Below are 13,832 nucleotides of genomic sequence, written 5' to 3' on the forward strand. Positions count from 1 at the left end.
GTCAATTCAGCCACCCTGTCAGCCCCTTTTGTTTGCATTTGCATTGGCATCACTGGATTAACTTCTGAGATGAAAATAGCAGATTGAATGGGGTTCCTTAAGGGAAGCAGCTGCAGGAACTTGAAACCATTTCCTTCCTCCCGACTGGTGACAACCTGCCAGGAAACCTTTCATAGGAATCCTGTCAATTTTCATTCTTTTCAGTCTGAGTTTTAAAAGTCACCTCATGAGAGCTGATAGATAGATTCTCCTCTGGCCAAGGTCTTTCTTCTGAATGGCCCAGATTTTTTTTTTTTTCCCATCAGTGGAACCCAGCATGTCAACTGCTAGGGTAAACCTCTCCACAAATCATACATACCCTCCTTCTTTGCCCAAATCATACATACCCTCCTTCTTTGCACCTGGGAACCCAGGCCTAGGGGAGTCCCTGAATCACCATGTCTACCAGAGTGTAGGTCAGAGGATAAGGCTTGAGGAATCTAATTTATTTTCCTTCTATTATTATTATTAATTTTTGTTTAGTCACTTAAGTCATGTCTGACTTTTTTTTCTTTGTTTAAAGTTTATTTTAACTGGAGGTTAATTACTTTACAATATCATATTGGTTTTGCCATACATCAACATGAATCCACCACAGGTATACACATGTTCCCCATCCTGAACCCCCCTCCCTCCTCCCTCCCCGTACCATCCCTATGGGTTGTCCCAGTGCACCAGCCCCAAGCATCCGGTATCATGCATCGAGCCTGGACTGGCGATTCATTTCATATATGATATTATACATGTTTCAATGCCATTCTCCCAAATCATCCCACCCTCTCCCTCTCCCACAGAGTCCACAAGTCTGTTCTATACATCTGTGTCTCTTTTGCTGTCTCGCATACAGGGTTATCATTACCATCTTTCTAAATTCCATATATATGCGTTAGTATACTGTATTGGTGTTTTTCTTTCTGGCTTACTTCGCTATGTACAATAGGCTCCAGTTTCATCCATCTCATTAGAACTGATTCAAATGTATTCTTTTTAATGGCTGAGTAATATTCCATTGTGTATATGTACCACAGCTTTCTTATCCATTCATCTGCTGATGGACATCTAGGTTGCTTCCATGTCCTGGCTATTATAAACAGTGCTGCAATGAACTTTGAGACTCCCGTGGACTGTAGCCTGCCAGGCTTCTCTATCCATGGGATTTCCCAGGCAAGAATACTAGAGTGGATTGCCATACCTTCCTCCAGGGGATCTTCCTGATCCAGGGATGGAACCCGCATCTCTTATGTCTCCTGCACTGCAGTCAGGTTATTTACCACTAGAGCCACCTGGGAAGCCAAGTTGCACAGAGATTATCAGTTATCAGTTGTATCTTGAGCCACTTTCCCCTGTTTTATAACTTAGTTTCCCATTGGTTTTCTCTCAATGGTCACCCTCCTGCCAATTCAATGGGGCATACAGCTGTGTCATCCGCCTCCCAACAGTACAATTTATCCCCAGTATTTTCCCTGCAGGGTTTGCTATCTCAAACTCAGGGAGGATAGGGTCAAGTTCTCATCAGAACTCCCTCCCAGAAACTTGGGCCACATTGAGGTTGAAAGGATCTGAAAGCCAAATCACCTTCTGTCATCACCGCTGAGGTTTTGGGTTCAAACTGTCAGTCAGACCCTCCAGACACAATAGACTTTAACCTGATATTGTGTTTACTCAATCCTCTAGGAGCAGACAAGGCAGGCAACACACCAGACACAGCATCTCCATTTCGGGAGTGGGGGTGGGGGCAGCCACTCAAGAGCGTTTTTGGCCCCACACTCTTTGGGCCACCACACAGCTCCCCCAGGGCAGGAGCCACAGCACAGGGCACACACTCCTCATTCCTGTTACCTTAAGGCCATTGTTATTTCCAAGGAAATGATGCTGGAAGAACTAGTATTTCTCTGCAGTCCTCAACAGCCAGGCCTGGCATTAACCCCTTACTCACAGTTCGCTGGAAAGACACAGATGAGAAACATATAGCTGTTCATGACATATGTTAAATCTGAAGAGGATTTTCTCTGTTTTGAGATTAGAGTCTATGTGGGGAGCTCTCTGAAGGTTTGAAAATACTCAGTTCTCTAGAACAGATGGTCAGTGGAGGAAGAGGGTTAGAAGGTAGAGACTTCCAGTTTTAAATATATAAGCCCTAGGGACATAATGTACAACACAACTGTAGTTAACACTGCTGTAAGATATAGCACATGTGACATATAGGAAAGTTTTTAACAGAATAGACCCTGAGAGTTCTCACCACAAAGATAATTTTTTTCTCTCTTTTAGTCTATATGAGATGATAGATGTTCACTAAACCTACTGTGGTAATCATTTCACAATGTATGTAAGTCAAGCCATCACACAGTACACCTTAAATTTATACAGTTCTGTGTCAATTATTTCTCCATAAAGAAAAAGGAAAATCAAAGAAAACAGTTATTTACCCTTAACAATCCCACATAAGTGAAAACTATTGGCAGTATAAATGAACAGCCTTTATAAAGACTACTAGAAAATCAGTTTCCAGTTTTTTTGTAAGATTACAACAGCTACGTGTACATAGGGTCATCAGCATTCACTTCAGACTTATTTACTCAAAAGTCAATTACTTATACATCTTTTGTTCAGGTCAGTGGCTCAGTCATGTCCGACTCTTTGTGATCCCATGGACTGCAGCACGCCAGGCTTCTCTGTCCATCAACAATTCCTGGAGCATACTCAAATTCATGTTCATTGAATTGGTGATGCCGTCCAACCATCACATCCTCTGATGTCCCCTTCTCCCGCCTTCAATCTTTCCCAGCATCAGGGTCTTTTCAAATGAGTCCATTCTTCGCATTAGGTGGCCAAAATATTGGAGTTTCAGCTTCAGCATCAGTCCTTCCAATGAATATTCAGGACTGATTTCCTTTAGCATGGACAGCTTGGATCTCCTTGCAGTCCAAGGGACTCTCAAGAGTCTTCTGCAACACCGCAGTTCAAAAACATCAATTCTTTGGTGCTCAGATTTCTTTAGAGTCCAACTCTCACATTCATCCATGACTACTAGAAAAGTCATAGCTTTGACTAGACGGACCTTTGATGGCAAAGTAATGTCTCTGCTTTTTAATATGCTGTCTAGTTTGGTCATAACTTTTCTTCTAAGGAGCAAGCGTCTTTTAATTTCTTGGCTGCAGTCACCATCCGCAGTGATTTTGGAGCGCTCAGTGTCAGAGTCTGACACTGTTCCCATTGTTTCCCCATCTATTTGCCATGAAGTGATGGGATTGTATGCCATGATATCAGTTTTCTGAATGTTGAGTATTAAGCCAGCTTTTTAAAAAAATTTATTTATTTTAACTGGAGGCTAATTACTTTACAATATTGTATTAGTTTTGCCATACATTGACATGAATCCACCATGGGTGTACATGTGTTCCCCTTCCTGAACCCCCCTCCTACCTCCCTCCCCATACCATCCCTCTGGGTCATCCCAGTGTGCCAGCCAAAGCACCCTGTCTCATGCATCGAAACTGGACTGGCGATTCGTTTCACATATGATAATATACATGTTTCAATGCCATTCTCCCAAACCATCCCACCCTTGCCCTCTCCCACAGAGTCCAAATGACTGTTTACATCTGTGTCTCTTTTGTTGTCTTGCATACAGGGTTATCGTTACCATCTTTCTAAATTCCATATATATGCGTTAGTATACTGTATTGGTGTTTTTCTTTCTGGCTTACTTCACTTGTATAATAGACTCCAGTTTCATCCACCTCATTAGAACTGATTCAGATGTATTCTTTTTAATGGCTGAGTAATATTCCATTGTGTATATGTACCACAGCTTTATTATCCATTTTTCTGCTGATGGACATCTAGGTTGCTTCCATGTCCTGGCTATTATAAACAGTGCTGCAATGAACATTGGGGTACACGTGTCTCTTTCAATTCTGGTTTCCTTGGTGTGTATGCACAGCAGTGGGATTCCTGGGTCATATGGCAGTTCTGTTTCCAGTTATTTTTAAGGAATCTCCACACTGTTTTCCATAGTGGCTGTACTAGTTTGCATTCCCATCAACAGTGTAAGAGGGTTCCTTTTTCTCCACACCCTCTCCAGCATTTATTGCTTGTAGACTTTTGGATAGCAGCCATTTTGACTGGCATGAAATGGTAAACTGTGGTTTTGATTTGCATTTCTCTAATAATGAGTGATGTTGAGCATCTTTTCATGTGTTTGTTAGCCATCTGTATGTCTTCTTTGGGGAAATGCCTGTATAGTTCTTTGGCCCACTTTTTGATTGGGTAGTTTATTTTCCTGGAATTGAGCTGCAGGAGTTGCTTGTATGTTTTTTAGATTAGTTGTTTGTCAGTTGCTTCATTTGCTATTATTTTCTACCATTCTGAAGGCTTTGTTTTTACCTTGCTTATAGTTTCCTTTGTTGTGCAGAAGCTTTTAATTTTAATTAGATCCCATTTGTTTATTTTTGCTTTCATTTCCAATATTCTGGGAAGTGGGTCATAGAGGATCCTGCTGTGATTTATGTTGGAGAGTGTTTTGCCTATGTTTTTCTCTAGGAGTTTTATAGTTTCTGGCCTTACTTTTTGATCTTTAATCCATTTTGGGTTTATTTTTGTGTATGGTGTTAGAGAGTGTTCTAGTTTCTTTTTTTTTTACAAGTGGTGACCAGTTTTCCCAGCACCACTTGTTAAAGAGATTGTCTTTTCTCCATTGTATATTTTTACCTCCTTTGTCAAAGATAAGGTGTCCATAGGTGCATGGATTTATCTCTGGGCTTTCTATTTTGTTCCCTTGATCTATATTTCTGTCTTTGTGCCAGTTCCATACTGTCTTGATGACTGTGGCTTTGTAGTAGAGGCTGAAGTTGGGCAGTTGATTCTTCCAGTTCCATTCTTCTTTCTCAAGATTGCTTTGGCTATTCGAGGTTTTATGTATTTCCATACAAATTGTGAAATTATTTGTTCTAGTTCTGTGAAAATATTGTTGGTAGCTTGATAGGGATTGAATTGAATCTATAGATTGCTTTGGGTAGTATACTCATTTTCACTATATTGATTCTTCTGATCCATGAACACGGTATATTTCTCCATCTATTTGTGTCCTCTTTGATTTATTTCACCAATGTTTTATAGTTTTCTATATATAGGTCTTTTGTTTCTTTAGGTAGATATATTCCTAAATAGTTTATTCTTTTTGTTGCAATGGTGAATGGATTTTTTCCCTTAATTTCTCTTTCTGTTTTCTCATTTTTAGTGTATAGGAATGCAAGGGATTTCTGTGTGTTGATTTTATATCCTGCAATTTTACTATATTCATTGAGTAGCTTTCTGGTGAAGTCTTTAGGGTTTTAGAAGATCATGTTGTCTGCAAACAGTGAGAGTTTTACTTTTTCTTTTCCAATTTGGATTCCTTTTTATTTCTTTTTCTGCTATGATTGCTGTGGCCAAAACTTCCAAAGCTATGTTGAATAGTAGTGATGAGAGTGGGCACCTTTGTCTTGTTCCTGACTTTAGGGGAAATGCTTTCAATTTTTGACCATTGAGGATGATGTTTGCTGTGGGTTTGTCATATATAGCTTTTATTATGTTGAGGTATGTTCTTTCTATTCCTGCTTTATGGAGGGTTTTTATCATAAATGGATGTTGAGTTTTGTCAAATACTTTCTCTGCATCTATTGAGATAATCATATGGTTTTTATTCTTCAATTTGTTAATGTGGTGTATTACATTGATTGATTTGTGGATATTGAAGAATTCTTGCATCCCTGGGATAAAGCCCACTTGGTCATGATGTATGATCTTTTTAATATGTTGTTGGATTCTGTTTGCTAGAATTTTGTTAAGGATTTTTGCATCTATGTTCATCAGTGATATTGGCCTGTAGTTTTCTTTTTTTGTATGTGGCATCTTTGTCAGGTTTTGGTATTAGGGTGATACAATAGACCAGTTAGATCTAATTGATAGCTATAAGACATTTCACCCCAAAACAATGAATTTCACCTTTTTCTCAAGCACACACAGAACCTTCTCCAGGATAGATGACATCCTGGGCCATAAATCTAGCCTTGGTAAATTGAAAAAAATTGAAATCATTCCAAGCATCTTTTCTGACCACAATGCATTAAGATTAGATGTCAATTACAGGAGAAAAACTATTAAAAATTCCAACAGATGGAGGCTGAACAACACACTGCTGAACAACCAACAAATCACAGAAGAAATCAAAAAAGAAATCAAAATATGCATAGAAACGAATGAAAATGAAAACACAACAACCCAAAGCCTATGGGACACTGTAAAAGCAGTGCTAAGGGGAAGGTTCATAGCAATACAGGCTTACCTCAAGAAACAAGAAAAAAGTCAAATAAATAACCTAATGGCAACCCACTCCAGTACTCTCACCTGGAAAATCCCATGGGTGGAGGAGCCTGGTAGGCTGCAGTCCATGGGGTCGCTAAGAGTCGGACATGACTGAGCGACTTCACTTTCACTTTTCACTTTCATGCATTGGAGAAGGAAATGGCAACCCACTCCATTGTTCTTGCCTGGAGAATCCCAGGGATGGGGGAGCCTGGTGGGCTGCCATCTCTGGGGTCACACAGAGTCGGACATGACTGGAGCGACTTAGCAGCAGCAGCAGCAGCAGCTACACCTAAAGCAACTAGAAAAGGAAGAAATGAAGAACCCCAGGGTTAGTAGAAGGAAAGAAATCTTAAAAATAAGGGCAGAAATCAATGCAAAAGAAACAAAAGAGACCATAGCAAAAATCAACAAAGCCAAAAGCTGGTTCTTTGAGAAGATAAATAAAATTGACAAACCATTAGCCAGACTCATCAAGAAACAAAGGGAGAACAATCAAATCAACAAAATTAGAAGTGAAAATGGAGAGATCACAAAAGACAACACAGAAATACAAAGGATCATAGGGGACTATCATCAGTAACTATTTGCCAATAAAATGGACAAGTTGGAAGAAATGAACAAATTCTTAGAAAAGGACAAATTTCCAAAACTGAACCAGGAAGAAATAGAAAATCTTAACAGACCCCATCAAAAGCATGGAAATTGAAACTGTAATCAGAAATCTTCCAGCAAGCAAAAGCCCAGGGCAAGCTTCACAGCTGAATTCTACCAAAAATTTAGAGAAGAGCTAACACCTATCCTACTCAGACTCTTCCAGAAAATCACGGAGGAAGGTAAACTTCAAAACTCATTATATGAGGCCACCATCACCCTATGACAGCTTTTTCACTCTCCTCTTTCACTTTCATCAAGAGGCTCTTTAGTTCTTCTTCACTTTCTGCCAAAAGGGTGTTGTTATTTGCATATCTGAGGTTATTGTTATTTCTCCCAGTAATCTTGAGTCCAGCTTTCCAGCTTCATCCAGTCCAGCTTTTCTCATGATGTACTCTGCATATAAGTTAAATAAGCAGGGTGACACTATGCAGCTTGACGTACTCCTTTCCCGATATGGAACCAGTCTGTTCCATTTCCAATTCTAACTGTTGCTTCTTGACCTGCATACAGATTTCTTAGGAGGCAGGCCAGGTGGTCTGGTATTCCCATCTCTTTCAGAATTTTCCAGTTTGTTGTGATCCACACAAGTCAAAGACTTTGGCATAGTCAATAAAGCAGAAGTAGATGTTTTTCTGGAACTCTCTTGCTTTTTCAGTGACCCAACAGATGTTGGATAACTTATTAGCCACATAGAATTTTTTCTTGTCCAGTTTATTTAGGTGGTCTGGCAATATGTAGAGAATACCGAAATATTTAGTTTTTCCATTAAAACATAACACTTGAGAGTTTTATGGAATAGACTCATCTATGTGATACAGCAGGATAAATCATTAAAACTTGAATAGGAACAAAAGTCAACTCACCTTGATATGCTTTATCTTTTCATTATAATAATGTTACCATTTATCATTATAAAGCCTCAGTAATGGTTCTGAAGCACTTGTTATACATGCCTTGCCTGATTCTATGACTTCAGTGCTTCTATTTTTCTTATGACAGGATGATGAGATAAGGGAAAGCCGGTTCAGCTTCACAGCTTATGGAATGGGGCCGTGTCTGCAAACCAAAGAAGGTGTGACTCCAAAGGGCCCCAACCATCCTGTCCAAGTAATGCCGAAGAGCCCAGATGAGATGAGGAAGGTCTTTATCGACCGGGCCAAGAAGATTGACACCATCTCACGAGCCTGCTTCCCATTAGCCTTTTTGATTTTTAATATTTTCTACTGGGTTATCTATAAAATCCTTAGGCATGAGGATATTCATCAGCAGCAAGATTAAGTCTTGGGGAGTGTGCAAGTGTACAAATTCAGTGTGTCAACTCAGAGGGAAGGTTTTTGCCATAAGGGTGTGTGTGTGTGTGTGTGTGTGTGTGTGTGTGTGTGTGTGGTATACAAATGATGACCATTGTGCTCAAGTGACATATAGAAAGGTGTTATTATGACTTGCTATGCAAAGTCATGAGGCAGTTATGATTCCTTTAATGAATACAAAATATATGTATTATTGGGATTCTAGTTCATTAAGATTATCTGTTCTGTCACAGTAAATTTTACAAGTGGACATATTATTGTCAATGTGTTTGTATGTAATATGATGTCACATAATAGTACATGTGAAAACTGCTTTGAAATTCTTTGATTTTTCAATTCAGTATTAAATAACACAAAAGTAAAATTTGCACAGAAAACTTTTAAATAGAAAAAACAGGAAATGTTGAAGATTTTTAAAATGTAGCTTTAGGCTTTAAAATATTTTCTTATACTTGTAGTTACAAAATAGAAAAATAGATAGTTAAGTGACAAATTCACTCAATAATAGTACGAAATTGTACATACGAATGCTATAGAACCAACTTAAGTAATAGAAAATTAAAATCAGAAGATTAAAGCAAGAAACTTTTATTGTTTATGTACTAAATTTAATTGTTTAAAATATCAAATTTCCCTCTTTGGAAATGTTTTTAATGGCCAAAGCAATCATATTATACATAAACTCTACTTTTCTTAACTTTATATATCTGTGAATGAATATAGATATACTAAAAACATAATTGTTTTTAAAAAGTGTTATAGCTATGTATTTTTCTTTGTTGCCAAACACTGAAAAAGTTCAAGCCAGCGTCTTTATTTTATTAGACTTTTAATAGTTGCTTAATCATCTGTAAGTAATTATGTTTATTGTTTTGATATAGTTGAACAAAGTTCAGTAAGACTTTTATATTTTAGTTTAGAATGAGACTTTAAAATTCAATGGGATTATAGTATTTACATTTTGGTAAAAATGAATTTAATAAAAGTGAAAATAGATTTAGGGAGATATTTTTAAAATAAGAACAGACTTCCCATCAAAGTTATATGCGTTCCAAATCCTAGCCCTAAATATAAGGAAGATTTTAATTCTAAATTATATAAATAAATCACTTCTATAAATAAGAATTGATTGTTTTGTATTTCTGAATTAATAGTTTCAATCTATAAGAGATCCACTAGTTGTGAATAATTCTAAATAAAAATTTTACTTAAAACTTATCAGCAACCCCATGGAATTATTTCAACTACAATGGGGCATTAACTCATTTCGTGCAGTGTAATTAAGTGAAAATATATGACAGAGTTTTGGGGTTAAATTAAACCAGACAGATTCTTTTCCAGTTTTGCTATTTTTTGGATTATTTTTGTCATAAATATTGTATTTTTTAAAAGCTCTATAATCCTTTTTAAAAATGTTTAATTACTGGTCAGATTCTCTAGATGGAAACGCAAGCCAAATTACTGAGGGAGAAAGGTTTAATCATGAAAAAAACAACTAACTCAGATTTAAGAGGGATAAATAAGGCACTTTTGAACAAGACACTACTATTTTCTGATCTTTAACTATTATTAAACTAAAAGCAAGAGCTGCCATTTAAAGCTAAAATGTTTCAATATTATTGGACTTTGGTCTACCTAATTGTACTTTTAAAAAAGTAAATTTAAAAATAATGCATATTTGGCATTTTTTGCTACTAAAACACCAAATTTTCTTACTTTGTAGGTACTTTAAAGTACAATTAGGGGGAAAAAAGGGTTGCCATTAAATGAAAATGCCACAGCAGAAGATACTACTATGTACTTTATTTTGAGGACTCTGCATCTCGAGGTTAAACATGTCCTTCTTCACCGAGTGTTTATGAACCAAAATCATGGAAATATATTCTTGTACTAAAGGTAGATTAAAGGTAGATATGTTGTTCGTGTTCTCTGAGGATAAGCTGGTGGGTTTGAATCGATGATAAACTATGTGTTGTCTCAACATATCTCTGAAATACTTGAACACATTTTTCTATACTTAATACATCTTATTTTTAAAGTTCTTCATCATTGCTTAAATTATATGAATTCTGCCAGAAGCAAATGTACAGTGTTTGCTTAGACATACATAGACATAGGCAATGAACCTATGCCCCTAAAGAAATTTATGAACATCACTTGTTTTTACATTTGAGAATATTAAAAGTATCTTTTTTTAAAAGCTTGAAACTTGGAATATAAAAATACTAGCCACAAGGGTGTTGATATGGTTGAAATCTCTCTTTCTCAAAAGAATTAAATTTTACTTAGGTATATATATTTAACATTGTCTCCCTATGCAGAGAAAATACTCTGAAAAAAATTTGTTTTAATTTAAAATGCAGTTCCCTGGCAGTCCAGTGATTCAGACTCTCTGATAGGGTAACTAAGATCCCACATGCCACATGGTACAGCCAATAAATAAATAAATAAAATACTCTGATGTTTCACTCATATGGTAACAGTGACATCGCAAATATATCTGAATGCAAAAGGTTTAAAGGAACCTGTCCCCTTCAATGAACTCCTCAATTCAGATCAGTTCAGTCACTCAGTTATGTCCGACTCTTTGTGACCCCGTAGAATGCAGCACACGAGGCTTCCCTGTCCATTACCAACTCCCGAAGATACCCTTTAAAATGAACTCCTAGATACCCTTTAAAATGGTGAAACTTTATTGTAATTAGCATCCTAAGGCAGTATTTGCCTAAATGAGCCCTGTGTCAAACCCTGATATTTCAAATTAAACCAATTGCAAATCTGTTAATGATGTGCAAATTAAAATGTGTGCATATGCCCTGAGTACCCACACATAGGTTGAAATTCTAATATGGATATTCTGAAGCATTTTGAAATAGTCACATTAGGAAGTTTGTTATTTTCCTACATGCAGTTTGCTTCACTTTTTTTCTAATTTTGTATCTCAACCACTGAAATCTGTGGTTGCATGTGAATTTTAGGAAACCTTGTATTGATACCTTGACATATACTGTATAACATCTTTTTCTTTTCCAGCTATTAGAATTGGAGTTTAATTATAGTGAGGACCTAGAGCTTTCTTTACTATTTAAAACAGATTCCAGAAAGTTGCTGTAGAAGCAGAAAGCCAAGGTTTTCTAAAATGTCTCCATACTTTTTGGTTGTTTCTCCAGAACACTTACTCACCTGGAGAGCCTATGCCACTCGCAGCTGCTGAATTTAAGGGACTGTTCTGACTACTTATCCTATAGTCAATTTCTATTCTATAGGTATATTCATTCTAACAACTTTAATTTTAAATTACAGATGCTTTCAATCTATATATCCCTAAAATATGGATACATGCATTGTGCTTATAAATTCCCAGGATCTTATGGAAGATAATGGAAATTTTAGGGCAAAACAGTGAGCAAATGAGGCTGCATGTTTGATGGAAGAGAGAAAGTTGTTAACTGTTTTAGCACTCTGTGCAACTCATGTAGTTTTTAAGATTTTAAGAGAAAAATAAGTGTATCCTCCATACTATACATTCCCTTTTCTGAATGTCTTTCACGCTGTTTTTAAGAATATACTTTTCTATTCTTAACATGATATACCTCAACCTGCTTCACTTTGGAAGACTGAGTTATATTGGCAGCTAAATCGTTCTTTCATCTACAAAGTACACATTCCATGAAAAGTACTCAAGGAAAGATGGGACTTGCCAATATTAAACATAGAAAATTCTTTCAATATTAAATAAATAGGAAGTGGGCAACACTGACATTCACAGATGTCCCCTAACAACCTGGTAGAGCCCTCTCAGAATGAAACTCAGAAGGCATATAAGCCACAGTTCTTAGACCAATGAATCATTATTAATCTTTGAGGTCCTGTCTCCAACTCTAAATAGATTTCACAGACCTTGAAACATAGATAACAGGAAAAGTTCTCAAAATTTACGAGCATATACCATCTGTATTTCTCATCTAGTTGATGCTGACCTAGTAAAGAAAAGCAAAACACCCTAAGGACACGGCACTGACTTTTATATAGTCTGTCTGTCCATACTCATTAATGCTGACAAGGCAAAGACTTCAAGGTAATGAACTTGACTGAAACACATTAAGAGAATAAGTATAGGTTCCACCTCAAGGCATTTTAATTTTAACCGTCTATCCAAGGAAAATATCATCAATGAAACTGAGCCTATGCATTAATATTTATGTTAGTTCATTTAAGGGATTAGTTGGAAATTGTCTCAGTGACTCAAAGAATTGTTTCTGCACCTGTGTAATTGTAAATTTGTCTTTTGGGTTATATTTACTTATCAAGCACAAATATGGTAATGACATTTTGCTTGTTCATTTGGGTATTCAGTTTTTAAACTAGATCATTTTATTGCCTGCCCTTGGCTTTTGGACTGAGTTACATGCGATTATGGAGGTATTGGAACTTTTAGCACCATCGTCAGCTCTGGCAGACTACAAAAACTTGCCACTGTCATGTGCGTTTCAGAGAAGAATTGAGTTGCAAAAATTGCACAACTTTTTAGTGACAAATTTCAATATATCTTAAAGCTGTATCCTGAACTGTCTAATTTGCTGAAGCAAAACTAAAGGATTTTCTGGTGCAGTTTTTCCAATATTTTTTGACAAGCCCACTTTCCTTAGCTGAACCTTCCTGAACAATGGGCAGTGGAAAGGTAAGACCATGAGGCTTAGAATTCCAAAAAAGACTGAAATTTTGAATATAATGGCAACCAAATCTTATTCTCCACAATGCCTACATAATTCCTTACTGTATCCTCTTCTTGGGACCATTCATAACAGTGCAGAAACAATCTTGTCCATCCCAGTGATCAGTGAGTAACAACCTTTAACTAAACAAACAGTCACCATCTCAGTTTCCATGGTGTATTTTAGACCTCGAAGTTCACCATCTCATCTCTTTAATGAAGGATGCTAAAAAATGATAAGAATTAAAGTTTGTGTCTGGAAAACAGTGGGGTGCTTTTCAATTAAATATTTCATAAACTACAGTGTATATGAACACACAGGTTTCCCTTTGCTTGAATACAAATAAAAATACCCATAATATCTGATCTGCCTTCCTCAGCAGATGCATTGGTTTTTATTTTCTGGTTCAAGTACTACAAAGAGTGATGAAAAGTGAAGTGAAAATGTTAGTTACTCAGTCGTGTCTGACTCTTTGAGACCCCATGGACTGTAGCTTGCCAGGTTCCTCTGTCCACAGGATTCTCCAGGCAGAAATACTGGAGTGGGTAGCCATTCCCTTTTCCCAGGGATTGAACCTGGGTCTCCTGCATTGAAGGCAGAGTCTTTACCATCTAAGCTACGAGGGAAGGCCCAACAAAGAGTGATAAAATATAGCAACCTAGTTTTATTCTTATTGCTATATAAACTCTCTGAGTAAATGAGTAGGACACAGTAGGAAGGAACTGTGTCAGTTTAATAACTTTAAAATTAAACTTTTATCCCA

General features: G+C 36.9%; 1 protein-coding gene across 2 annotated transcripts in view; it reads left to right on the forward strand.

Annotated features, from left to right (window-relative positions):
• Positions 1–8,322, forward strand: part of GLRA3 (glycine receptor alpha 3) — a 183,074-nt gene extending 174,752 nt beyond the window's left edge. For both annotated transcript variants that reach the window (XM_070292284.1, XM_069579441.1), the window contains one exon: positions 8,044–8,322. In XM_070292284.1, the coding sequence (XP_070148385.1) occupies positions 8,044–8,322 (279 nt within the window). The remainder of the gene's footprint in view (positions 1–8,043) is intronic.
• The last annotated feature ends 5,510 nt before the right edge of the window (positions 8,323–13,832 follow it).

This window comes from Ovis canadensis, chromosome 2, assembly GCF_042477335.2.
Source record: "Ovis canadensis isolate MfBH-ARS-UI-01 breed Bighorn chromosome 2, ARS-UI_OviCan_v2, whole genome shotgun sequence".
Taxonomy (NCBI): Eukaryota; Metazoa; Chordata; class Mammalia; order Artiodactyla; family Bovidae; genus Ovis; species Ovis canadensis.